Source organism: Lichenostomus cassidix, chromosome 13 (genome assembly GCF_008360975.1).
Source record: "Lichenostomus cassidix isolate B80296 chromosome 13, HeHo_3.0, whole genome shotgun sequence".
Taxonomy (NCBI): Eukaryota; Metazoa; Chordata; class Aves; order Passeriformes; family Meliphagidae; genus Lichenostomus; species Lichenostomus cassidix.
The window spans coordinates 11440746-11468619 of NC_139494.1; the positions used below are offsets into that span (position 1 = coordinate 11440746).

General features: G+C 44.7%; 2 protein-coding genes across 4 annotated transcripts in view; both read right to left on the reverse strand.

Moving 5' to 3' along the window:
- Positions 1-4852, reverse strand: LOC146431237 (uncharacterized). Its single transcript, XM_085073646.1, has 2 exons — positions 4595-4852; positions 1-2951 (listed from the first exon to the last, which is right to left on the reverse strand). The coding sequence occupies exon 2, from the start codon at positions 2947-2949 to the stop codon at positions 1960-1962; it is 990 nt and encodes a 329-aa protein (XP_084929772.1). The 5' UTR covers positions 2950-2951; positions 4595-4852; the 3' UTR covers positions 1-1959.
- Positions 4853-10465: 5613 nt separating this feature from the next.
- The window catches only part of ADAMTS2 (ADAM metallopeptidase with thrombospondin type 1 motif 2), a 172015-nt gene continuing 154606 nt past the window's right edge, over positions 10466-27874 (reverse strand). For 2 of the 3 annotated variants that reach the window (XM_085073647.1, XM_085073649.1), the window contains 9 exons: positions 27503-27626; positions 26810-26890; positions 25711-25874; positions 24378-24537; positions 23621-23753; positions 21141-21348; positions 20648-20777; positions 19539-19628; positions 10466-15261 (listed from right to left, as the gene is read on the reverse strand). In XM_085073647.1, coding sequence (XP_084929773.1) covers positions 14801-15261; positions 19539-19628; positions 20648-20777; positions 21141-21348; positions 23621-23753; positions 24378-24537; positions 25711-25874; positions 26810-26890; positions 27503-27626 — 1551 coding nt within the window. In that variant the 3' untranslated portion in view covers positions 10466-14800. The remainder of the gene's footprint in view (positions 15262-19538; positions 19629-20647; positions 20778-21140; positions 21349-23620; positions 23754-24377; positions 24538-25710; positions 25875-26809; positions 26891-27502; positions 27627-27874) is intronic. The other variant, XM_085073648.1, reaches the window with a different exon arrangement.

Sequence of the window (27874 nt, forward strand, 5' to 3'; positions counted from 1 at the left end):
TGGATGGAAGGATTTTATTTGTTTCCTCTGTCAAAAGCAGTGATACATGCAGTTGGCATAAGACTTGTTAGGCATTAGAGTCATAAATATTCACATGGAGAGAATTTTGAATGACAGCAGAGCAGTGAGGAAAAGCATCACTTAAACCTTTTACCTGAGAAGGGAGGAACAGGTGTGGAGGAGGCAGAGCAGACTGGCACCTCCTGGGTTCATCTTTCTCCAGCAGCTTTAATAAATGCTGGACCTACCTTCACTTTTGTTCTTGCTGTGTGGTTAGTTCAAAAACAGAGCTGAGAAGCAGCTCATCTCCATAGCACTAATGACTCTCAACAGGAGAAAAAAATATTTGAGGTAAGAGATGTGAGGATGAGAAGCTCAAACACTCTCACCTTTTGATCCTTGAGTGTATTTACACTCATGTTGGTACTGAGTAGAAGTTGCTTTTTCATTTAATCTGCTTGAGGGTGATTTGGAAATCACTTGTGAGCATTTTTATAATTGCAACTTTCCAGAGCTGTTTCTCATCTTAGCTGCTGTTGAGCAAACAGCCTGGTCCCTCTGCTCTCTGCTGTGCCAAAACATTTATTCCTAGTAATGTAATAATTAGGCTGGTATTGCTTTGCAGTTTTCTCACCTACTTCTCCCAACTGGCTATGGAGAGTGTGGCCCTAGACACAGGTGGGTGAGGTTGCTCTGAGTGCAGGAGAAAGTGCCAATGACAGCTTCTCTGGATGGAGAAGTCTCTGTGTGGCAGTGAGGGATGGCCTGGGCACATACCCACCACCCCATGCCAGCACCTCCCAGCCATGTGGGAATGCTTCTTGTCCTACAGACATCCCATGTAGCAATACCATCACCATGAGTTGTTTGTGTATGCCATGTGTTGGATGGTTAAAACGTGCTCATCTGTTTTTTGCTTGTTTCAGTCTCACAGCACAAAGCGAAGCACAGTCAACATCGTCAGCGTGGTCAGGGAGGTGAGAATACAGAAGCACAGACATGAAAGGAAACACACAAGTTATTTTTTTACATTCAGGTTCTGTGAACACCAGCCCAGCATCCCTAGGCTGCCCCTCAGCCAAGGCTGCTCTTCTGAGCCTGCAGAGCTGCCTGGGGGCTCCTGCACCTCCTGCACCTGAGCAGCAAATCCCGTGGGGTGCAGCCTGGCTGGGCAGTGCAGACTCCAACACGATGCCTGGTTTCACAGCTGGCTCCAGAACAGCCACAGCACTGCCATGGCACCACCAGGGCTCCCAGCTCTCCTCCTGCCAGGGGTAAGTCCAGGAGTAAAGGGAACAGACTCGTGCCAGGTAAGCACCAGGAAAATCCCCACCCAAGGAGTTGTAATATTCTCCATGTTGCCCTCCAGCAAATCCTCATCAAAGACTTCTCATGATTTTTAAGAAATATTTCTTTATGCTGCTGCTCTAATGGATGACCTCTCCAGTGGGATCCTGGTGCTGATTTGGGGATCTATGATGGGTCTCCCAGTAAATGTGTGTGTCAGAGAGAGCACATTTCATACTGTCCGAGCCTTGGCCAAAGAGTTCCTTTTTGAATAACTGTACCCAAGTGTGAGCAACATCTGGCTGCTTGGCATTGGCTGGAAAACATTGCTATTTCAATGTTCCCACTTCTTCTCCAGCACAGATGGAATTTGTGCTCTCTCCAGCTCTCTGCAGCTTTTCTTCATGCTCAGGGCACTTCTAGGCAGTAGGTGGGAGGAGATGCTTTATGAACTGTTGCCTTTCCAAAATGAAAACTGATTGCTGTTTCCTTAGCAGATGAGACTCTGAATTGTCCCTTTGCCCACGGATGAGGGATATGATGGATCACAAGAGTCTGCCTGACTCGCATGCATGTTCAAGCCATGTTTTCTGTGTGAGGACTCCAGGGAGAGCTGCTAGAGCACAGGGTGGTTATATCTTGTGAATAAAATTATTCTAAGCAGCTACTTCTTCACACTTCAGCAATGGCTGGGAGCAAACAAGCTTTTATCTTTGCTTCTTTCCAGATGCATCTGTGCTCTGAAATCCAGTTTTGGATGGTGGCTTTTTTAGGTACCTGGAAAGACTCAAAGTATCTCTGCTTAGTTGGGACATCACCCATGACATTTTTGTCACAATGAGAAGTTTCTCTTCCTTCTTTTTCATCCATGCCTGCTGTATTGAACAAACTCTGCCTTCTTACAGAGCAGGACACGGCTGAATTTCCTGCCAGCTTCCCTCTGGGTGAGGCTGCCTGCAGCTCTTCAGTGTTAATGGACACAGGGCCATTTTCTTTCTGACTGTGGTTTCTCCCTAAAACTGTTCCCTCATCCCTTCTGAGATATCTCAGCTCTGAGCATACTGCTTCTTTCTGAGCTGGTCTCGGGGAGGGAAGCCTTGGAAAACTGCACACTCGTGGAAAACTGGTTTTCCCTCTGTCTTTTTCTTCCAGGTTTGCAGGATGAAGGTCACCATTTGGGGCAGAAGAGTTGTACTGTGAATAACCAGTGCTGGCACTTTCACCATAGGAAGAAGCCTTGGAGGACCAAAGATTTCCTGTATTGGTGTAAATTTGTTCCAGGGGGTCCTCTCTGGACCAAAAGTCGATTTCTACAGGTGGGACTTTTCCCAGTGGCACCACATTTGAGATGAAATTGGTCAGTTTACATTTTGACTTTTCTTGCTGTGTCCCCACAAGGGGTGGGGACCTTGACACATCTTCAAGGGTCTTCAGGCTCTTTCTGTCCTGCCCCTTCCGTCTGCTCTCCAGAAGGGCAGGGAAGGTGGGCCTGGCGAGGTGGCAGATGGATTGGATGTAGTCATCACTGGAGTACGAGTCTGAGCTGGCTGCAGCACTTCCAGCACGCTTTGGGTTGCTGCTGGGATCTTCCATCGCCTCCTCATGGGTTTCCCGGATGGTTGGGAGAGGCTTTGCAAGGCTCAGTCTGCTGCGGGGTGCCATGGCTGCAAAGAGCAGAGCACACATGGTCAGCATGTGGAAACCTGCTCTGGCAAAGGAATCCTGGCCTCCTTCCTACCTGAGCCACTTGATGTGTTCTTGTGGCAAAAGGGGCTGTTTGCAAAAACTGCATTTGAAAAGTTTGCTGGCAGTACTTTTATATCTGTGGCTTCATAAAGAGCTTCATTAATGTACCAAAGAAGCCAAGTCATTAAATGTGGTAGTAAATAAAAGGTTCATTAAGGAAATCAGCAATGGTGCTCCCTCCTGAAGGGAGCACAGCTGGTGTGGTGTGGGGCAGGGGCATGAGATTCTCTCACTGTCCCTGTTGTAGCAGCAAAGCACAAACTACTCTCCTTAACTCTCCCTGTAACAGGGCCCTGACTTCACTCTGTGTCCAAGCAGGCAGGAGGGGACCCAGCAGGACAGGGGCTGCCCTGTCCCTGTGAGGAGCACCACCTAAGTGAAGTGACATTATAATGGTCTCTTCTGGAAGGTGTAGGTGAGAATGTCCATGGTCACTTCTCTCTGTGCCAGTGGTTCATAAATGTAGTTAGGGACAGGTATATCCTTCACTGAGTGCTTTGAGTCAAAGGGGTTTAATTCATGTCCTTTATATTCAAATAGTCATCCTCAAGTCCCTTTAGGATGGACTTCCACCAAACTGCTCCCACTACTCAGTTAAATATATAGAATTACAAATAATTCAGTATATTTTGTGCTGCAGTGTTTTCTAACTGTACTGATTTTTTTGTTGTTGTTGTCTCTGAACACTCCCCCAGTGCTTTGCTTATCTCCCCTTCTGGCAGAAATGACCACATAGCCTGGATTAAATTTTTTTTTTTACTGCTTCCCCCAATGAAATCTGTATGTGACTAATCTGCAGACACAATATAGCTTTGTTGTGTGATTAAACGCAAAAGTGCTTTGCTAGCTATTTTAATGCCTTGCTTGTCATTGCTGGAAATAAATCTGGCTTTGTTGAACCTCCCTGCAAAGCTGCAGATCACACAGGGAGCACAAATGAGCAGCTCGTGCCGAGCCAGGGCAGAGCTCCCATCGCTTCCCAGGCTGCTGCTGCCCTTACTGGTTTTTCCCAGGTGCTACTGGTAAAGCCAGCAAAGCTGGGATTTGCTGACCTGAGCGCAGGAGATGCTTGTTTTAAACCTTGAGGCCTTTTTATTATCCTTTTCCCTGCCTGCTCCGTTTCTCTCATGTCTTTAAGCATTAAGGAAAAGCCTTGTTCCTTTGCCTTCTTCCCTCCCAGCCCTTGCCCGAGCTCGGCACTGTCAGCCTCTGGGCTTGGGATGAGAGCAGCCGGATGCTCCTGGTAAGGGGCATGTCGTGTTAAATCGCGATAGTGCTAATCGGTAACTGAGTCCTGCCAACACGCCCTTCCTCCGGAAGGAAATTAAATTACCTATTTGCAGTAAAACTCTTCCGATGGGATGGATCAGTTCCCACCCGGATGCGATCCCCTTCGCCCTGGACATGGCCCAGGTCACCTCCCTCTCACCTGCAGCCCCGGCGACCAAGAGTCCCTGCCCTGCAGCTTCCCCTGCACCACACCTCGAGCATCGCTGGCTCCCAGCATCCCGAGTATCCCCAGCCGCCCCAGGACACAGCCCTGGCCAGACCCCTGCCTTACCTGCGGGCTGCGGGCTCGGCTGGCTCTCCCGGGCTGCTCGGCTGTGCCCCTCTCCTCCTGCCTGCTCCGAGCACAGGAGATGTGCTGTCTAACACTAACCCATGCGCCAGCTCCCTGCCTCAGTCAGCTGATCCCGCTGCCTGTTTTGTTGCTGTTGCTAAATATATCGCGCTGGCTGCCTGCCCTGCCCGAGCCGCAGCCGCCGGGCGCCGAGGCACTGGGGCAGCCCTTGGGCACCGCCCGGGATGGGCCAGCGCTGCCACCGCGCATCCCTGCGGCTCACACATCATCCCTGCGGCTCGCACATCACCCCAATGGCTCACACATCCCCACGGCTCACACATCCCCACGGCTCACAAATCATCCCCATGGCTCACACATCCCCACAGCTCACGCATCCCCACGGCTCACACATCATCCCCACGGCTGACAATTCATCCCCACAGCTCACACATCCCCACAGCTCGCACATCATCCCCACGGCTCGCACATCCCCACTGCTCAGCCGCCTGGTGACAATTCCCCGTGTGGAAGGGACCGCGGGTCCCTGGCCATAGTGCAGGAAGGGCTGCCTGTGCTTCAGGCTGGTCTGGGAAAAGAGGAGCCATAGTTCCTCCATGGTTTATTGCTGAAAGATTTTTCGGCTTCTTTTGCTCCTTCTCGGCCTTATTTTTTGAACAAATTTGTGCTGGTTTGCCCAAGAGGCAGAGACTGCAGTATTGTTAGCACTGCTCTCTGCTCTCTGTGTCTGCTCCCATTCTGAGCTGAGCACCCCTGGGCCAAGCTGGACATCCCTGGGCTGAGCTGGACATCCCTGGGCCAAGCTGGACATCCCTGGGCCGAGCTGGACATCCATGTTGCTGTGGAGGCTCAGCAGCAGCCAGCCCTCCATGGCACCTCCCAGGGCTCTGCTCCACCAACTCCCCTCTCCTGGTGCTTCCAGCATCCTCTCCCTGTTCATGTTTCTCTGAGACCACACAAGTGCATTAAAGCAAATTGCTTTGCCAGGAAGACTGGCAGCATCTGACCCTGCAGGTCCCTGGGCAGCAGGGATTTCCCTTTGTTTCCTGGCTTATTAACATGCTGCAAACTGATTGCAATTCTAGAATAACCCCAGTGTCCTTCTCATAGCCCCTCTTGCAGCATCATGTTGCGTGGGGAGATGAATTGTTACGTTGCAGCAGAATCTTCCTTCTGTATTTATTTCCCAACCCTGTCCTCAGAGGCAGCCCAGCAGCTGCTGCTCTTTCCTGGGAATAGCCATCCCACACAACATCCCTGTGAACCCAGCCCGGGGAGTGTGACTGCATTTCTGAGCCTTGCTGCTCCCCACAATGCCTGTCCTGACCTGCTGGAGGGATGGAGAGAAAAAGCAGAAATCCTAGATTAAAAATCACTGCTTTAGTTTTAATGCAAATATTCTCTGTGTTACCAGCATTCAGGCTGCAATTGGCTGTAACTGCTGATTTAGTCACCCAAGCCCACATTCATCATTCAGGTTTTTTCTTTATCTCCAGTAAAAAGAAATAAGCAGCTCAATAGACTTGTGCATCCCTTCAGGATATGGTTCCAAGCAGATTTTTTTTTTTTTTCTAGAAACAGCCATTGCTTAGCATTTCAAAATAACAGGTGTGTAAGCTTAAGCTGTTTGTCTGGACTTCTTGTGCCAAACAGCTGAATTTAGCTGAAAATACTTGCAACCTTCATGCATTAAATTCACTAACAGCAATGATTAGCTGGGATCTTGCTGTAGTAACTTAGAGCTTCAATTTTTCCTTCTTGCTTGCAGGAAACATAATTACCATCAAAAGGAGAAAAACCCTCAGACAGCAGCAATGCTTTGCAGCCACAGTGTCAAGCTTGGGAAAAACATTTCATGTTCCCACTGATCTGGGAACAAATTCTACGTGTGCAGATGTGCAAGGATGCATTCTCTTTAAAAAGAGTCTTCAAGATGGTTCCTCTGCTGTGATAAATCCCTCCTCCCTGCTGGAGTTGCCTCCTTCTCAAAGGTCTGATGGCGTGAATAGAACATGCCTGGTGGGAGGGACAAATATAATATACCTTTTTTTTTTTTCCCTCAATCACAGCCATTTGGTTTCCTCTTTCATCAACTGCATCCTCAAAAATCTTAATTTAAAAGAACAAGGTGCAACTTTGCTTGTTGCAAAACTGCCATGGCTTTCTTCCAAGCACTTGTGAGGACAGCTCTGGGTAAATCATCCTGGTCTCCTGTACTCATATTCCCCAAAAGTGCAGTGAATCAGCATTCCTGGGTGCATGAAAACCATCACCAAATGGGATTAATGGCAAAAGAAAACAGCAACAGCAGCAGTGCCTGAGCTGCAGAGGAAAACAGCAGTTGTTAGCTCTGCAGGGCTTGGTTGAGTGTCTGAGATACAAATTCTGACAGCTATTTTTTGGGGTTGGTTTTCTGTTTGTTAGCTTTTTTTTTTTTTTTTTTTGGAATGCTTCCAGTTTTTGGGAAAGCCTTGTATCCATGCAGTTTAGCAGAGTTGGGTAAGTGTAACAGGTGATTCTCCTCTGGGTATTTTGGAAGCTTGTCGGCTCTTGCCAGGGATGCAGGACAGGAAAGATTTAGATTAGGAAGAAATTCTTTATTGTGAGTGTGGTGAGGCACAGGTTGCACAGAGAAGCTGTGGCTGCCCCATTCCTGGCAGTGTCCAAGGCCAGGCTGGACAGGGCTGGGAGCAGCCTGGGATAGTGGAAGGTGTCCCTGCCCATGGCAGAGGGTGGGATGAGATGATCCTAAGGTCCCTTCCATTCCAAACCATCCTGTGATTCTGCGTTTCTATGTTTGTCATTAAAAGTTCAGGAAAGGAAAGTGTTTTGACCTGATATGTGCCAGATTCCAGATGATTTGTGTTCTCTAATTACATCCCCCAGCCCATTAACCTCCTGTGCTTTACAGCAAGCAACCACTGCGGTGCCAATGGAGATATTGCCATGAAACATTAATGAGCTGTTTTCATATTAACTAGACAGAGCTGGGTTGGAAATGTTGCACCCACAGCTGTTGCCTTGACTGCAGTTCACGCAGCAACTGGTGGTGGCTCTGTGTGCCAACACTGCCACAGATGCACAGAGATTTTCTGGAAGTTCCTGGCTATTTCCTGCCCTTTTGCTGGTAAGGAAGCAGTTGCTGTGAGGGCTGGGTGACTGCAGCACATTGCCACATGGCACAAGGCTTGTTTGCAGGAACTGAGCTCCCCATCCTGCCGGGACCTGGGTGGAGTCTTGTGGGGAGACTTTGCAAAGGCTCAGAGGGATTTAGTCCCATTGTTTCATTGGGAGTTCAATTCAGTTGGAAAATGACTCCTGGGAGCCTTTGCTAGGAGTTTCCAGGCCATGCCAGTGTCATGGCTCCATTGGCAGTGGCTGCTCATGGCCAGCAGACAGAGAGAGATCTGTGCCAGGACAGACTTTTCCTGAAATACTTTGAAGTCTCAGAAATGCAAACCATGGTGACAGCTCACTGGCAACTTCCCCTGGGAATCCAGCCCAGGCTATTTACTTACAATAATATAAACATTTTTATTTCTATTATTACTGGTCTGCATATGATTAAATTGTATCTTTGTATGATGCATTTTTCATACATCACTTTAGATTATACATACCCCAAAGTGCCCAAAGGCTGGTGTGGATTGGTCCCTTTTGGACACACCACACACAGAGGGCGGAGAGCTGAGCTCTGTGGATTGCTGTAGGGCTCAGTGAGGGCAGTGCTGCCATCACTGGAAAGCCTTCTCCTGCCTGGAGTCACATGAAACCCCTTGTCCTGCCAGCAGCCTGGGTCACCTGAGACAGGTTTGTCTTTCCAGAGCTGTTGTGTTTCCTTAATAAAAGATTAAAAAAAATTAAATGACAACCATCAGTGGAAAACCCTGCAATGTTACCAGCTTCTAATCTTTCTTCTTTTCAGAGGAGCTGGGTTGTGCCCTAAGAAATAAAAACACCTAGAAAACTACTTACCTCTTGAGTTATTTTTAGTGGTTTGGGTTGGAGATCAATTGGAGAAATTGATCCTGGCTCTATTTCTGCCCTGCTGCTGCTGTCTGTGTTTCTCTCCTGCAGGATCCCTGCTTGTTCTTCAGCCCCCAGCCGCCGTCAGGGCACAGACAGCAGCAAAGCAGCATCTTCGACTACATCCACCCTGTGCTGGGGACTGAGCCCGGCGGGCTTTACTCCATCTGGCCCTTCCTGAGCCACCTCAGCAGAGCAAGGGATTTTTCAGGCTGGGATCAGAGTCCAGCGGCTGTTTCATAATCGCACTTCTTGTGCCGTGCCACCATCTAGTGGCGACTCCAGCAGACACTGATCCGAGAGGTGAAGCCTGCTGGAGCCCTGGTGCTGCTGGGGCTGCCAAGTGCAGCTCCATGGCTGGGAGGACTCTGCTGATGAGCCATAAAACCCAGCAGACTGACTACGATGAGGTTTCTCCCGTATGTCATCTTGCTCTGCTCCTTCTTGCAATGAGGTTTAAGGAGTGGCACTTGTGTTCGATGCAGTTCTGTGGCTCCATCACCTCAGTCCCTGCTGGGCTTTGGGAAGCTGCTGAACGAGGAGGGGTGTGGGGAGGGGTCAGGGGGAGAGCAGAGATGAGTGATCCTCACACACACACACATCCACATGCACACACACAGTTCTAATGGGATTTCCAGGCATTCAACTCCCAGGAAGGCTCAGCAGCATTTTTTTGACCCCTGTGAGCAAAGCCAAGTGTTGAGCCAGAACACGGAATGGGAGGCTGGAAATCATCCTGTGTCCCCCTCTCTCTGTGGGAAGGGGCAGTCAAATTTGCACAGCACTTTGGAGGAGCTGCCTTCTGCCTGGTGTAATTGAGAATAACCTGAATAATTGCTTTCCTGGCCTGGAGTTGTTCCTTGAGCTGCCTTTTTAAAATATTTTCCTCAGCCAGATGATGCCAAAAAGGGCTAAAAAGCTGATGTAGAGCAGGAGAGAAAAAGGCCTCCTATGGGTGATTTTGGCATTTCGGACAAAGAGAGCAAGACTGAGGGGGAAGGAGAGGAGTTGGATATGACTGACCCCACCTTGGGTGTCTCTCCTGTCTGGGATGTGGACATGAGGCCCTTTCCCATGGCCACTCTAAAAATCTCAAAATCTGTGGGTTGTGAAAGCAGAAGGCAATTAAATATAAGCCTTGTCACAGCTGTAAATGCTGCATGAATTATCACAGTAAATGAACCTTAGGTTTGGGCTGCCCACTGTTTTATCAGGGCATTTAAGTATGTAAATTACTTTTCCATGTGGAAAATGTTGAGGTGGTTCATTACCTGATTAAAGAATGCTGGACTTGAATGCACTGCATGGTGCTCACTGAATAACCACAGTAAGCAGGGATCTTTCAAATCCTCAAGCAACAAACTCCAATTAGATGGGAAAGATTCAATTATGCTTTAAAGGGAACCTGGCTATGAGTGTGCAGGATATGGCAGGAAAATTTGGGCAAAAGAATTTCATGGAAAGGAGCAATTACTTTATCAATACGACATGCAAAGCAGAATTTGCTCATCTGTCCTGAATGGAAGCCCAAATAACTGAGCCTTTTAAAGAGATGATACACAGCCCAGGATAGATTTTGGCCTCAAGCAGGTTTAAGTGAGTTTGATTAATTTCTGTGCCGTTGTCAACTGAGGTTTTGGTCCAGTGACTTCATGATATTTAGCCTTGGATAATGGATGTTGTAACAAGGATGTAGGACTTTGGCAGCAAGTGTATCCCAATCCCACTTCATTAAGTTGTAGAAATTGAATTGGTTTTGAATCTGAAGATGCTGGATCTTCATCCTCCAGCATCTCTGCATAATATAAACTCAATGAAAAAAGCACAGGGAAAAGCCAAACACTTTTTTTTGCAAAAGAACACAGACATTTGAATTTAATAAATTATAAAATTAAAGATTCTAATTTGTATATACATTTTTAATATACAAGAAATGGCTATTTATTGCAATTTCTGTTAAGGCATATGTAAGTGAATGGAAGTTGCATATAGATATTCAGATCAACATAGCTAATACTGTGCATTGTAGGTGAGTAAATAAGACATTAAATGCATTACTTAATAAAATAAAACATAAAACCCTTTGAGTACTGGTAGAGCACCGTTTCTAGAATTCACAAAATATTTGAGAGCATTCTATGGAGATTTTGTGAGACTCTAAATATTGAAAGGATATATGAATATAAAAAGTGATGCATTCATAATAGATAGAAATTTTTAAAGGAATGTTGGTGAAAAAAATGGCAGATGATTGGAGCCAAAGAAACCAAAATTTGTTTGGGATTCTTTTATTCATGAGAGGCTGTCACTTGGATTTTAAGTTTAGACAACCAGAAAAATGACAATTGAGAAAACTGTGTACTCGCATGGTTAGACCATAAATGCATTGCTTCATGGGAGCACATTGCTTTATCTCTCAGATCTCTGAGATGGTCTCTGCAGGAATATATTTGTTTATAAGCCTGCTTTAGTTTCTGGGGATTAAGTTACATTAAAATATTACTGTCTGCTTGTTGTGTCTGAAAATGCAGCACCTGGGCAACAGCAAACTGGTTACAGAAGATTCACTGTGATTATGCTCTTACCCAATAACAGCATTGTAGAAAAGATGAGACAAAGACTTGTCAAAGTTCAACCAACCCAAAAAATGACCAAGTTTTCCACTCCATGACATGAAAGACCATCAGCTCAGGAGACCCCACCCTTGGCCTGGGGCTGCTTTTGCTTTATCAATAGAGCCCTGTGTTCTATTTTCCAGTAGAAATTATGTACATGTTCTTAGGGAACAACCATCATGGGGAACTGCTGAAAAAAAACACCTTCTGAAGAACCCATGGCAGCTTGAAAAGAAAGCATCTCTCCTGGTCTGAAGAGACTTAACTCCCCCCCTTTTCACACAGGAAGACTGTGAAGAGAAGGCAGCTGTTGGCTTCTGCTCCTTGGAGAGATGGAACGTCAGCCTCTCACTGTCTTGAGCAATCTAGACTGAAGCTGCTGCTTCAAGTAGTCCAGTGTTCCCCAAATAAGAGCTAGAGAAATATTCAGTCGAATTTAAACCATTGAGAAAAAAATCAAATTAAGTCCCCCAGAAGGTGACTGAGAAGGAAAAAAGCCCTTCCACAATGCAGATGCCACCAGGCATTCCATTGGGTCCCTAAGGAACACTGGAACAAACATAGCACCAGACCAGCCTTCCAGGAGGCTGTTCCTGCTCCCTGAGGCAGAACTTTCTGCTTTATCTGGAAAAAATGCTTTTTTTGAGCTGTGGGCACTACCTCCTGTGGTATTTCTTCACACTGCCTGGTTGACTAAGCCTATTCCAGAAGCTAAGACAGAAGAGAATCTATTAGATGAGTTTTCTCAGGGTTTGGAGCAATGGGTCTCAAAAAAGTCCCAGAGATTAAGACTGGAACTCTCCAGGCAACAAACCTTTACCTCCCCATCTGCGTAAATCCAGCACCAACCCTTTCTATCTTTGGGTTTGTAACTGTTTTTCCTAGGTTTCACATGCTTGGATGAGCTTCTAGGCTATGAAAAAGCTGGGGGTTGTGGTTTATTTTTATTGTCCACAGAGCTAAAAGGATATTAACTTGAAGGGGAAAAGATGAGCTTTATACTAACCACATCTGTGTAAAGGAAATGTGGAAGGCAAGAAATACTATCACTCCAGGCTGGGAGCCCAGCTACAGCTTGTGTCTCCCATGGCGCAGCAGCTGGAATGTTGTTGATTTAGACACGTCTTCCTTGCTTATAAATAGCATGGTGCATATAATAGCATTTTTTCCCTTCAGTGCTCATTACTACACTGCTGTTGTGCAGACGTGACCTGACCCTACACTGTTACTAAACCTTGTCCTGTCTGTAGGCAGCCCCAAATCCCTTGGCACAAGGCTCCCAGGGCTTGCCTGCACACCGTGGTGGCTATGTGATGGTCAGCAGGCCATGGAGCAGGGTGGGGACAGGGCATGAAGGATGAGCACCCTTTGGCTGCAGGAGAACTCTCCGTGTCCCAGGAGTGAAAGCCTCTGGTGGAACTCTTCCCACTGTGCTGCCAAACTGCTCAGCCTGAGCTTTTCTTCTCCAAACCAGCACAGATTGTTGCTTGGGCTGGCTGCTGCTTCCACATCTGCAGCTGTGTCTGCTTGGCCCAGGAGATGTTTCCTAATGCTCTGGACTCTTAGCAGGACTGTTGGGCTTCCCAGTCTTCGTGGTCTTCAGTGTAACTCTCATCCCTGCAGTGTCTGAGCTGCTCCAAGGGTATCACCCTGGTTCTCTGTAAGAAGAGAATGTTTTCAGCTGTGACACCAGCTGAAAACATTCCTCCTCTGCTTGGGCTAGTATCTCCATATAGTATTTTTCTTAGACCAGGTCTTGTGCTTCAAAGACTTCTGGCCACAATTCAGGCCCAAACAGTCCCACATGCAGGTGCTGTGAAGCCTGAGGTTCCTGCAGGCTCTCACCTCCTTTCCAGCAGGAAAGGCTCCTTTGGAAGAGGAGACTGGGCAGTTCATTCACTTGTGGTGGTCGAGGGCAGAAGCTGAGATCCCAGGGAGTCACATGTGGTACACCTTGCAAGACCTGTGAATCTCTTTGCCAGCAGCTGGGCCAGAGAAGAGCTCACCCATTGCTGGGAATGCAGCACATTCCCAATAATTGTGTGATTCTATGGGCTTGTTGCTGGCGCTGCTTCAAACCAGGACCAGCTCAGGCTGGAGAGTGAGATCTTCCTCCCAGACTGGAAAATCTGAACTTGGAGCCACCAGACCTACCTAGTGGTAAAGGGAGGATTTCAGGGAAGCCCCAGGCTCTGCAGGAGTTTTACCAGCAAAGAGGAAACACATGGAAGAGTCCAAGCCAGGAAAAAAACTGCTCAGATGCCACCCACAGCAGGAACCAGTCCATGCTCCCTGTCTCGTCAGTGTTTGAGCCAAGCTTGATTCATCTTCTGTTTTCCAACCAGGAATTCAAAATGACCTATGAAAACCATGATGACCCTGAGGGGAAAGAAAGTACTCAAAGGGTTGTCAGGTTACACATCTGAAAGTTTTCTAGCAGACCTGGTGCTGTGAATACATGTGTGTGTGTTCATGTAAGGGTACAGCAAACAGTTGTTCACTTCTGCACCAATAAGGCTGTCCTAAGGAAAGGAAGATAATACAAAATTATTTCCTCAAAAATAACTGCATCCTATGTGGGGAAAAAATTCCTTTTCTTAACAAAGCACCAAAGAAAAGATAACAAGAATCCAGTCATCTTTAAGTTAAACAGATTGTGGGTAGGAAAAAAAATCAGACCAATAAAAAAAGCACCAACCAGTAATGATCACTGAGGCTGTTGCATTACAAGAACTTAAAGACTATAAAAAATATGGATAATTGTAAACAGAAAGACTAGGATATTGTCAGTCCAAATTGGCCAGATCTACACTACTAAATGTCTTGCATGTATCCAAAAGTTTAGGAGAATCCTTTGAAATTATTTATGGAAGTATGCAAACTACTGTTTGTCAGTTTTTCATTTACACGTAAATATATGGCTACAGAATTTTCTCTGTATTTTCTTACACAGTCCTGGTTCTGGAAGCTATGTGAGCACATGCTGAGCTGTGACCACAGAGGCAGCTCTGCCAAAGTCAGCCAAACAGAGCCTGGCATGTCCTGAAGAAGCTTCCCGAAGTGGGCTGTGTTAGTGCCAGGGTTTGTGCAATGCACAGAAGCATCACAGGATTGCTGACCCCCTGCTTGTCAGTGTTAAAGGGATTTATTATGTCTTGGGACTGCTTTCCTCCATACTAAGTGTAACTCCCATTACTATTCCCAAGCAGTTTTACACAGGCATTGAAGACTTTCAGGAGCCCATAACTGAGAAACCTGCAAACCCAGCCTAAGGAATATGGTTTGTTTGGATTCAGTGGGACACTGTAGGGATATTGCACTAATACTCTGCCGTACCCTGTACACCTATCCTAGCCATCAAAGTGTTCAGATTAGCACTTATGAAACAATCTGTCATTTCCATTTATAGTAGGCTTGAGAATTTGGTATCTCTGCCATAGCACCACTTCAATATTTCTCCATTTTTAGTCCCTATGATGGCCAATACTATGATGTTGGTAACATCTCTATAAGAGAAAAATGTTGTTTGTGCCATATTTCCATTTTAGTTTATTTTCCTAAGAGTCTCTCTTTTCATTTTCTCAGCAATCAGCTCCTGAATTCTTTGATTCCTTGTCCTTTCATAAGGCCTCCTCCGTGTAATGATGTTGTGCTGTGGTACTTCGTTATCCAACCCATCAACTTTATAGGGAACATCCACGGCATTGATTTCTGGGTGCTCCTCAGTCCCATTGGAAGGGGGTGCCTGTGTTTTGGAAAGTAGAGGAGGGCTGGTGGCAGACTGGGTGGTGGACAGTCCCACAGGAGGGCTGAGTGTTGTCAGGAGCTCCTCCTCAATGTCATTATTCTTATTTACATTAGCATCGGTCACATTGCCATCCTCTGTTATGTTGCTGTAAGTGTTGCAGGACTTGCAACACAGCTTATTGTACCCAGGAATGGAGCAGTAACGGGAGAGAACTTCCATGCGACAAAACATTGACTTGTCTCCTTGACAATGATCTTCTGAAAGAGAAAAAGGGAACAGATAAATAAAGAGCATCTTCACATTAATCAGAAAAAGAAACACAGCTGAAGCTTTGGCAGTGGGCAGAGGGTTTGATATTTAAAGTGGGATGGGAAACTGGCAAATGAGCCTTCTATAAGCAGAAGCAGGCTTATAGTCAACCTAAAAGTCAACTCACTTCAAGAGCTGCAACAGCTGATCTGAACTCTTTTTACCAGCCCCATCCAAGCTCTAGACCATAACACTCAAATTTTTGCCTTCACATCCTGGAAGCACTACCCTGAAGAGCATGAAACCATGATGAATTGTGCTCCTGTCTTGGTTTGAACTCCAAAACACACTGATTGTGCTGTGTTGTTGCTAAAGCTACACTGAACTCCCACAAAGTCACCAAGGTTTATATTAAGAAATCTATTTTTTCCCTCTTTGCTCCTTTTAATGCTTTTCTGCAACCTAACAGTGACTAACCATGGTCAGGGGTAACATATATTTATCTGGACTGTCTGAGGAAAGTCAAGTCTAATTTTGATGTGTACCATGTAACTCTCAGAATTAATCCATCTCCCATTGGAGTGATATTGTTGCCAGGTACTTCTACTCTGATAACTGCAGCATTTTCTCAGCATGTCTCTTGTTCGAGAGAAAAGCGGTGCATTTACCATGAGGCTTTTCTCCTCCTCCTAGAAGGGAGCTAAGATTTTTGGAACAACAAACTCCAGTGCAATGGAGCCAAGCCAGTCCATTAATGACTGGGAGACTCAGTAACAAGTCCTGATTTTTGTGTCAATGACTGTAATAAAAGAGAAAGAATGATAATTGACAAGCTTTAAGCTGTCAATAGCTGTTACAACAATCTGCTCTATAATAGAGGTGTGATGGCAAATCCTGATCTTGCTGAAATGCAGGTGGCAAATTGTAGGCTGAGGCATTAAAGGTGAAGTGGTCAAAGTGTAACTGCCTGAGAAACATAAATAGAAGCCTCCTCAGAGATTCCCCAAGCCCTTGGGATCTCTGCTCAGAGCAGGCAGACTGTATGAATTGGTGGCAAATGGGTGGTGAAGATCTAGCAGCTCCTTGGAGAGAAAGCTGCCTGTCCTCTGTCCTACACAGACACCCCTCAGCTCCTGTGCCTCCAGGATGAAGTAATGGAGCCAGGCACTGCAGTGAAGGAAAAAACCCAACACACAGCCCATGTTGAGAGAGGAGTCAGAGGGTTTGGAGGAGAGGAGGGGCTGAGGAGAAAGGCAGACTGACCAACACTTGGCATCAGCAATAACAAAACATTTTCTCAGTGACCAGAGTGCTGAGACAGAGATGAAATCACTTGTGTCATTTCAACCTACTCTTACAGTAAAGGATGAGAAACTGCAATTATTTGCCTTTATTTAGAGTGCACCCAATGGCAGACAGCACTCCCAGCCTGTTCCTGGAGCTTGTATTTCACCCTCCTGCTATGAGCACTGGCTTGTGTCAGCACCCTACAGCAAAGGAGAGAAGCAGAGCAGGTTCAGAGATACCAGGAGACTCAGAAAGCGTGGGTGCCACCTCTTCACTCATCCTCAGTTAGCAAAACAGGGCATTGTGGGTGTTTAATTGGCAAACATATCAGTCTAAAATAAACTGATAACTGGTGCTGCTGCTTTAAAATGCTAGTGCTGGCCGAGGAAGGTGAAAACACCTCCTGCACACTCTATCTCTGCCCTGATTGTTGCATTTGTTGCAGAAAAGCAAAATTCTAGTTCCTACTTTAGAATGTGTCAGGTAATTTTCGTATTTTTCAAATGCTAAACTGGAATGCTGCTGGAAATAAGGAAATTCTCCTTCCTTAGGAACCTAAGAATAATTCCTTGGTTTTGGAGAGATTTTCAAGCCAGCCTTTAAGGGCTGGAATTGATCATACCTGCAGGCACAGCTCCATGCAAAGGCCTGCATGTGCCTATACAACTTTATATATATTTTTGCATACCCCATACGAGTCCCCTTTGAATATTTTGCCTTGTGTTGCATGACTCCTATGCACATTCCTCCAAATGGCTTGCATAATAAAAGCCAACAGATATAACACTTAATGTGGTTCCAATAAGGCAGGTCTGTTCTTGACTTTTTAAGAATCACTAACAGTACCTTTAGAAAAATGCCTTTTTTCCTAACAAAAATATGCAATGTCAAGCTTAAAAATACATGGAAATAAACCTGCATTATGTAATAAGTTTAGTGACATCTGATAAGTTATATAAACAATCTCTGTAACTTCTGAATGTCAGAATGAAATTCTGTTCCTCTATCCAAACCAAAATATCCAGATTTGCTGAACTTTTATTTATTTTTACTTGCAGTATGCATGACAGACTGGAAGTATATATTCAAAACATCAGTAAGAAAAAAATAAATCAGTTTCACAGTCACTTTGGTACACATTAGTCTCATAAAAAAATATTGAAAAGCAAACTGAATTGGCACATCTTTAATATTATGTTAAATACATACAAAACACTAATAAAATATCCCTGATAAACCAAAGTGCATATAGACATAGTGCACAATGCCCAGATACCTTATTGCACCATTCTCTATAGCCACCCATCTCTTGAAACATCACTAAACATTGTCTATTTAAAGGTAACAGTCATGAATATATTTATACAGTTAAACACCGATTATTTTACATAACAGTATTCAGTGCCAGATACGTGTCTTTGCTTTTTCACTTTGTCATGTAAATTGTTAACATGTTTCAGGAAATATTAACAGCAAAATTTAAATATGTGATCACATGATAATGACAAGTTTGAAGTGCTACACTGTTGACGACCCAAAGATTCAAAAATGCCACTTTTCCAAAAAATATGATCAAAGCAATAAGGTAGTAATTTGCTCCAAGACTGCAGTTTTACAGTTGATACATTTCTACTATTGGTACTGACTGTCACAAAGAAGTTTATGACTTGTGAATTCCAAATCTTCAACACAAACGCGGAAGGTGAAGCACGAATGCCAGTTAAATTTCAGTAAGTCAGGCCACAATCCTGTCTCGATGAAGATATGGATATGCACTGTGCAAATTAACCTCCAATTAAATTTACTGCCTTCCAATAGTTATCATTCAAGTAAAAACACTCCATATGAAGATTAACTCAAGGTACCAGTGTACTGTTCATATTTAAAGCTGGATCTGGTAAATTAATGCCATTTACATTTCAACATTAAGGCATTTTTCTAAAATTCATCTCCTAAGCAAAAAAAGCAATAAAAATTGAGGTAATTCTGTAGTAGTTCACACTGTTATGTTTGCCAGTTGACACATCTACGAGCACACACACGCACACACACACACACAACCGCACCACTCAAGTCAGACATGCACATGGTGAAAAAAGACCAGAGATGTAATGAGTATAAACAGCTCCATGCTGAGCAGCTGGAGACATCGTAGTCAATGAAAACATCATATTGCCTCCGCCACATTAAGAAAAAACACCACCACGCCACCTTCACCATGGACCACGCCTGTTCTGCTTTGGGTTTGTTTCTAAAGTGAAAGTACGCAAAACTGGCAAAAATTGTGCGATGGGAAAAATGAGTGCAGCTTTTCTCGAGAAAAATCCCACCAAACCACCACTGGGAGTCTGGCACCAGAGCAGCACGGAAAGTACCGACAGAAACTCAGCTTCTGCTTCCCAGTGAGCCCTCCACGGGTCACAAACATAAAGGTGAGGGTAGGGAATAAAAAATGAGCAGCAAGGGTGAGGAAAGCAACAGCACCACAAAGGAAAATGGAATGAAAAAATTCTTCCACTCATCAGACTACCCTGTCAGCGAACTGAAACCAGAGAGTTACAAGATTTCGGGTTTTAGATAAAGGAGAACTTTAGCACTACAAGGTGTCATTATTGTGATGTGATCACATTCACAATAAGTTCTCAGTTTTGCTATCAAACTGAACATCAGGAACCAGTAAGAGCCTTTTTTCACCATCACCAAGCAACAAGCAAACCGATCCCAGCTCCCTTTCAGAGGACTGCAACATACTGTGGAGATCCAACTTCACACATCCAACACTTCAAGACCTCCACCACCAGTGCTACGCAAGCTCCAGAGAAGAAAGACACCGAGCACCAAGTGCCTGGTGTGAAAAAACAGATTCAGCCCAAGATTTGAACTTGGCAAAGTCAAGGGAACTTTCCGCATAGAGAGAAGAAGAGAGCAAAAGGCAAAGTCCACATTCGATGTGGCATGCATTTAAGGGCAAAGGCAGAGTTATAAATGGGTCTTTTACTTGAAGATATTTTCTGGATGGGGTAGTCTGGATCGGGTCTTGACAGCCATTGTATCATGTAGGTTTTCTTTGAAGGATCAGAAACGTTTCCTTGAATAGAGGAAAAGAAAGATGCAACACAACAAATGTTAGACAGCATTAAGCAGTTGCCCTGTCAGAAGGGGACAGGTTCATGTGATGAATGGGCTCCAGCTGTGAAGGAGCTCAGGGAAGGATTATGACCAGGCTGTATGGTTTTGGGCAAAGGGTGGTGTTTGGGGAGTTTGCTACAACTCGTGCTCAGCACTTCCCAGCCAACGCTGAAGACAGCCCAAGGGCCAGTTCCCCAGCAGCACTTCTCATGGCAGTGTCACAAATGTCCCCAGAGTCATGCAGTCTAGTTTAGTTACACTGCCTTGTTAAAATCTTTGTATTGGAGTCTAGAATTGACAGCTTGCTTCTAATTAATTAGAAATCAAAAGCTGCTCTGAGAGATACATTGAAAAAAAAGAAAAATACTAATTACTTAATACTTAAGGAATATGTGAAATTATCTCACAAGTATCATTTGTAAACAGCTGAAAAGCTAAAAACGATAAAGGCTTCATTGCCCTGGATTAAGCAGGAAGAAATTAATTATAGCTTTTAAAAACTGAGTTAGATAACCCCTGCAGATAACTTGTGTTTGACAGAATGGAAAAGAAGCCTGGAACTGTTGATGGAGATGGGGAAAGCAAAGAGGCATCCTTGGTCACCCACAGCCCAGCAGCCCTTGCCAAGCCCCGCAGGTCTCAGGGGTGCAGGGCTGGACTCAGGCACTGCTCCTCTCACAGGGCAGCTGTCAGCTGCTGGCCACATCCAGCCATCAGCACCGTGCTGAGCTCAGCCCCAGCCTCTCAGCCTGTCCTGGGCCAAGCAGTGCTCCCCAGCAGGAGAAGAGATCAACCATGTGCCCAAGAAGTCCATCGGCCACAAAGCAGCTCCACAACTGGAATTCTGCTCAAAACAGAGACTACAGAGAGGTGTCCCCCCAGGAAGATATGGCACACAAGTATCACTTTGATGAAGGCTTTGCAAATAATTAATATTTTTTCAACAAGCAATAGAAGCTATAGAAGACAAGGCCTTACTGGGACACGGAGGTAGTCTGCAAATCCGCACGTTCTCTGGTTTGCTCTCCTTGCACAGGCCGAGGGTGTTGTCCCTGGTGCGGCACAGCACCGGGCGATCCTGGGTGCCATTGCCACAGCTGACAGAGCACTGCAAGGACACGCAGCAGTTACACCCCAGCCACCCCCTGCCAACAGCAGATTAGAAATCAGCCTTTCCATTTCAAATGACTGCCCTTGATTTGGCTGATGCAGTGCATTATTTGAGCCACTGCAGTGCCTACAGTAACAAGGCAAGAGGGAGAACCACTCACTGCTTCTTGTGGTGCACCAGTAAATGTGAAATACTCCAAGAATGAGCTTATGGTCTGGGAAATAATCAAACAACTGTACATGCCAGTCACCTATTCACAGAGCCATCTATTCATTAAAAAATACAGGTGTGGCATTACTTGTCACACCTCATCCACCCGGTCAGAAATTAGTTGTTGGAGACCTCCAGAAAGAGACTGACCTGTGACCAGGGTCCTATTCTCCACTGTGCAGGGCACAGCTCCCTGTTGCAGGGCCTCCTGCCCTCGGGGCGGTCGTTGTTGCAGTACTTGGTGTGGACAGAGCGGTTGGTGTTGTCGTGGAGAGGCTGAATGCAGCGCACTGAGCGCACCTGATAGCCTGTCTTCCCACAGGATTTGCTGCAAGGCTCCCATTCTCCTGTAACCCAGCTGGGTTGGTGAAAAGAGAGTGAGCAGAGTAAAATCAGACTGTTGATCTATAACTCTTAAACGCAGGTTTAACAGGATGTTAATACTAGTTCTAATACAGAAAAAAAGGAGAAGATATGAAAAAAACATAAACAGTTATGGTGAGGGTTATTTAACTGCCCCTGAAATATCATTAATCAGACCCAGATCTTTAATATTACTCTTTCTCATTATCTCTGAGATAAGCATTATTCTTACTTGGCTGTATTTGCTGTGATTTTAAGCTGCCATTTCCAAGACTGAACATAAAAACACAGTAGCTTTTATGCCAAAAGCAGCCACCCAAGGGTGCTGCTGAGCTTCCCAGGTCGGAGTGCATGAGATGTGCCTTGTCTCATAATGCAGCATGAATCAGCTGTCTCCACAGCTGGTTCCCACACAAGTGAAGCCAAAACATCTGGGCTAGAAATGCAGCTCCAGCCTGGCCCACATCTGGGCACTCCATGGACCATATCCCTGGCCATGGTAGAGTCAATCTGCTGAAGCTCTGACAAACCCTGTGCTGGAAGTGCTGAGCTTGGGCAAACTGGGGTCCTCATCACCATAAATGTTTGCTCTGGGGGAAGGCAACACTCCACCAAAAAACAGAAGGTTTGAGTTCATAACATTTAAATCTGTTTGGCCACTAAGAAATTAAACCTATGGTTTGTAACATGGTGTATTTGAAAACCTCACTGATCACTCAAATGGGCTTGTGAATTACAGCTAAAAACTGTAAAGAATTTAGAGAGGAACAACAGGGACAGATAGGACCAGAGGAATTTTACCTAGGCTAGTGAAAGCTTGGTTATAATTAATTAAGTGAAGATATAAAGCAGTCTATAAATATTTACAGAGTGCAGAGATCTGCCAGATGGAAATATTGTTCCATGTAAACAGTAGTCATGGGATAAACTTAACCAAAAAATATACATAGTTTGAAGAAATGTCCTGAGCTTGAAGGAATTGTCCTAAAGTACTCAAAAACCTGGGTTTAGAAATAGTGAATAAGTAGCACAAGGCACTGCACTGCACACTCCAGTTGAACAGAAAGTAACAATTTCACCCAACTTTGTCTTTGTAACCCACAGAAATTACACAGCTGTGGAGAAAGGCGAGTGCTGTGGAGCCAAGAATCCTGAGGTGACTTCTGAGACAAAGATGAGTTTTTCCCAGAAGTGAAGAAGGAGCATATTAGTGTAGTGGGTGTCACAGAGCTTTGTAAAAACCCTTAAATAATTGCCTCTCCTATGTACAAGAGCAAAACGCTTGGATGACATTCTATGGAAACAGAACTAACTGAAACTTCAGGGATCCAAGTACAATTTAGGATCCTATTGAGTCTTTGTGGTACCTGGGTCCAATTATATTTGCAGCTGAAAGAAGAATACAGTCCTTCCACAGAGCCTGAGATACAGTTAGGTCATTACTTCAGTTTTCCAATAAATAAACGTTCAACCCTGACCCATGCTGAGTTTATGGGGCATAGTTTCTTGCCTTTTCTCTCTTTCAAATCTCTTTTTTTTTTTTTAAAGGAAGTTAGGAAATATTGTGTGGTATGTTCTATTTATTTGCTATGATTCCTGGAATATATACTTGGTCCCCAGAGATAAAAGCTGGGATCAACATATTCCTTTTTTGTTGCAGTAGCAGCACAACGAATATATTAGACCTATGTGTGGCAGGAATAACCTGCGGCCAGTCAAAAAAATCACCTCTAAAATGTGAATTAAAATATTTATAACTCTTGACTATGTAGAGCAAAAATGAAGGTACTACAGGCATTTTGTGCTGTACAAGGGCAGCCAGAGATATCTAACAGGTCAAATATTTTCCCCATGTTTAAATGTCCAAAAATATGCTGTGAACTTTATGAAGATTTGGATTTGAGAGGCTGGATAACATTGGTTGTCTTACGTACAGCACCCTGTCCATTTGTTCTGACATGGCAAATTCACACTGTGTAAAATCCACTGGTATAAATTGAATTTATGTTTATTTTGTATAACCTCAAGATGGCCTGAACACAAATATCTGGATCAAGACTGAACTTCTTTTCTAATGCAACTCATTTCATAAGTCATAGGAACCAGCAGCCACAGAAAGAACATTTCTATGAGCAGAACAGAGCATGACATCCTCCCAGCTCTGCAGTGACCACAGAGGTGCAGCTAAAGCCACCTTCTCTGAGGTGACAGTGCTGGCTGGCTGTGACATCCCCTGCACCCCCGGGGAGCAGGGCTGGGGTGCTTACATGGGCTGGGAGCACTCCTGGAGGTTGCACACCCTGCGGATGGGTTTGGGCTTCGGGATCAGCTCGCAGTAGCTGCGATGAACCATCTTGTGGTCTGTCTTCCTGCGGCAGCCGTACTTGGTGAACTGAGAGCCTGGGGAAAGACACTTATTCTTATGCTCTTATTCTCAGAACTGCAGAGCTCACACAGGACTCGAGTTCCAAACAAACTGCACACACACTGTCAGAGGAGCTGCGGGTGAGCTTGCTACCAAAGGAGCTGTAAACTGCACTGAATAAACACTTCGCACACAAATCTAACACCCGTAATTGCTCACCCCCTTTACTTTTCACTACTTTAATGAAAAGAACAACATCCAGGATTACAAAAACATTCTGCAAACCTGCCCAGCCACAATCCAAAGCAGGGGAACAGCACCAGGGTTCACATCTGGCCCCAAAAGCAGGACTCTGACATTGAAAAGGTCACATCACAGGGTATGGATTTACAAAGAGCTGCCCCATGGCACCTTGAAGTTTGGCACTTTCACAGCTTGGAGACCCTCATACAAATCTTCCACATTTGTCCAATTTTTCAGTTCCATAAATATAAACCATAAATGAGCCAGGCCAAATCTGCCTCCAAGCCATTTAAGTCAGATTTTAACCCCATTCACTATTTATTTATCTACTAAAATAAAACTCCTCCGATATTCTGGTCTCCCCAATGTCGCATGGCAATGAATCCATTTGGAATGCTCTGGAGTTTTGTTTTTACCTCCTCCACAAGGTTTTGAACATTGGGACCATTTCTTCAAAGCCCATTCATATGCCACTGAGTCCTCTTCCAAAACATTATTGTTATCTACATTCAAGGAATCTTCATGGATCATGTACTTGTAAGTCAAAGATATTTTGGCACCACCGTGAGGAATCACCTAGTAAGCAAAGCAGATGTAAGGAAAAAGGATATGAACAACTGATATCAGGAGCTATGTGAGATGATGTGAAATAGTGATCATGGCTCACATAGAAAACATCCCCGCAGGGATTTCAGCCTTTTAGCTGCACTCAACACATATTTTCCCTGATGAAGAAGTATCTCTATCGTTATGACACAGAGTTTCTAAACTGCATATTAAGAAACACTGTTGTTGATTTAGACTTATTTTCCTTGCCAGCATTGGACTGACTTCATGATCCTAAATATTTTCCATATCCCATCATAAAGGAAGGAAATTTTGCACTGAAATGATAATGGATAGTTCCACTAAAAGACAAAGCAAATTCAACTGCAGAGATAACTGAAAGTGGCAAAGAAAATCGCTTATATTTCTGATAAAACACAAATATTCTTTTGATAATCCTAGAATTCTACAAAGCTTTTTACTTAATCTTGACAGAAATATAAACTATTTAGAAAGAGGTTTTGTTATCACATTGCACTAAGACACATGCAAGAAAACAGAACTCAATGTGAACAAAGTGCAAAATATTGGTCCTTTGGAAACATAATATTTATTCTTTCTTTGAAGTTCAGCTGGTGTAGATCAACACATTACAGTTTTTTTCAGGGGGATACTAAATCAACTTATCCCTGCTCATTGAAGTCTGTTAATTGCTGATTTGCAATGAAAAAAGAATGTACTTCAGTGGTTTGGGGAACTATGGGACTGTCTGTGTCCTGAAAAAGGGAGCCAGGAAGCTCAAGAATCCTGCATCTGACTTGGAGGATACATTTTCGAAACATGGATGGGAGAAGGAGCTATTAGATTTAGCTGATATGAACCACTTTGACCTTTTTTGACTAATGCTCACATGTGAGGTAGGATAAGTAAGCTTCAGAGTCTTTACTCAGTGGCAGATTGCTAGGCCATCCACAGGAAATAATCAGGACAGCTGGTTGCTCAACACATAACCCTGAATTATAACAACTCTCATACAGAGCAATGAATTAGCGGAAAGGAATTAAAATATATCTTCTATTGTCTTATAATTGAAGCAGATGTCTTCTTGTAACTCACAAGAGGAATGTGAATGATCTGCTAGCCCATCATGGCTCTGTAACCCTGACACTGTGTTCCATGGAAGGTGGTTTTTATTTGACTTACCAGAATAACTATTCCATTACGCAGCGGCCCCATGGTCTGCACCGTTTCTCTGTCATCATCATTCCGATATTCCCACTCCACACCCATGTCAATAAATACTTTAGAGTCTGGCACATAGTTGTCTTCACTTAGAATGAATTTCCCCGTTTCACGATTTTTAATAGCTGGGAACAACACAGGGAAAGTGAATGCAAGAGGTTCACATCTCATCTCCAGCTTTGTTCTGCTCATGCCTCGGTGGAAGAAGCTGAAAAGGCCAGTGTGCATTTTCCCCTCTGTTCCCTCACGGGTTTGGAAAGACTTTTTCAGGTGTTTCACTGAACTGCCAATGCTTTTCTGCTCAGTTCCAGAATCATCATTGTCCTTTTCTTTCCTTTTTCATAGCCTGCCTTGCCAGAGAAATGAGGCCAGAGCGGCTGCACCACAGGAGTCCAGCTGCCTGCTCCCATCTAACAACTTCTGAATCCACTGGCCAAATCCAAGCCAATTTGAGAGCCAGTGGGGGTCCCAGAGCTATTCAGCTCTTTCATAGGTTGTAAGGCAGCTCAGGAGGCTGTTACTGCTCCATCAGAGAAAGGCTACTGGGCTAACCTCCAGCAGGTCCTCACAGTGAGAGAGAGAGACACTAAAAATGTCATTAATTCTCCTGCTCAGATCCAGTCCCAGCACCACCACAGCTCTGTTAAGCTCCTGCTGCTCTGCAGGCACCTGCACACAGATCCTGGTTCCTCTGCTTCAGCTCTCACCAGTGCTCCAACCTTCACCTGGACAGACTTCAGCCACCTTTGTATGAGGACAAGTTTCCACCCGAGATGGAAAATTTGCCCTCCTCGTTAGAAGAAGCAGGAACTGTTATATAACACCAGATTTCAACTCCGTTCTCTCTCTGGCAGCTACCTGAGCATCCTGCACCCTGGAATACAGCACGGGGAAATCAAACTGCCAAACAAGTTTCCTAATTTAATAAACTTAGAGAAGGTACGTGATGTGGGTGGGTAATGGGTAAACAAATTTATAAACACACTGTCAGCCTCCAGAGACAAAAATAAACACCAGAAAAAAATTATTCTGACTGGAAATTTTCCTACTTGTTACTTACCAAGATTATGAGCGGTGGCATCTGTTTCCTGTATAAGTAAATGTCTTGCACCAGCAGGAATTTCAAACATCTTAACGTACCCTATATTGTAGTATTGGAAAAGATAGTTATGATTAATATGCCACAAACAGGGGAGGTCTGTCTTAGGTTTTTAAACAAACCTTATTTTCTGAAGCAGGGTGTATTAAACAAGATGAACCAAATCCAGCATTATTCCCATCCCCATTTCTGTGCCAGGTGATGGAAATGGGGGAAAAAGGGCTTTGGGTCAGAAGAAAGATGCCCGTAAGTGTCATCAACAGACTTTACTTCAGAATAAAATGGGCTTTGAGTGCCATATGCAGCCACAGAGACCACACAATCTCCTGGCTGACAGTGCCTGAGCATGACATATTATTGCAGCACTGACTGGGACAGAAAAGCTGGGTGACATCAGCAACACAAGCTCCAGCAAGGAGCAGGAAAACCATCTTCAAGGCATGCACAGGCCCTAGTATCAGCAGCTTTAACTGATCACTGGACAGAAGCCTTATTTTCAAATTATAAACACATCTGGAAGTAAGTCCAGACTGTTTACTGGAATTAACGATGCTGCAAATGACTTGTAATTACCCTGGTACTTTCCATGAAACAGAAGAGATCAAGAAAAAATACCCTGAATTCCCCAGGACAAACCCCACTGAATGTACTGACCTTGCCTCTTTGGCACTCTTGAAAATGTTCTTTTCACTACTTTGCAGTGGGAATTATCTCCTCCACAGACACCACACTTATCTTCCTGCTTCGTGGAACCTATGACCCTGTCACACCCGACTTTCTGTGCACAAAAGAGAAAAACAGTCATTATTATTTATCCATCCTTTGATTCATGCATCAAACCCCAGATTCTGCTACAGCAAAGCAGCACAGCTTGTAGTATTCTCCTAGATCAACACCTAAACAGATTTTAATACTTCCAGTTCCTATAATAGCTGTCAGTTGGGTGATTATATTTTTATCTTATGCTTCACAGTGGTTCTCTCACTGAAGGAAAGCAGCATGGTTAAGGAAAAGCTCTTAAGCCTC

Coding starts and splice junctions, on each gene's coding strand:
- LOC146431237 (XM_085073646.1), bottom strand. CDS start 2,949: ATGGCACCCCGCAGCAGACTGAGCCTTGCAAAGCCTCTCCCAACCATC.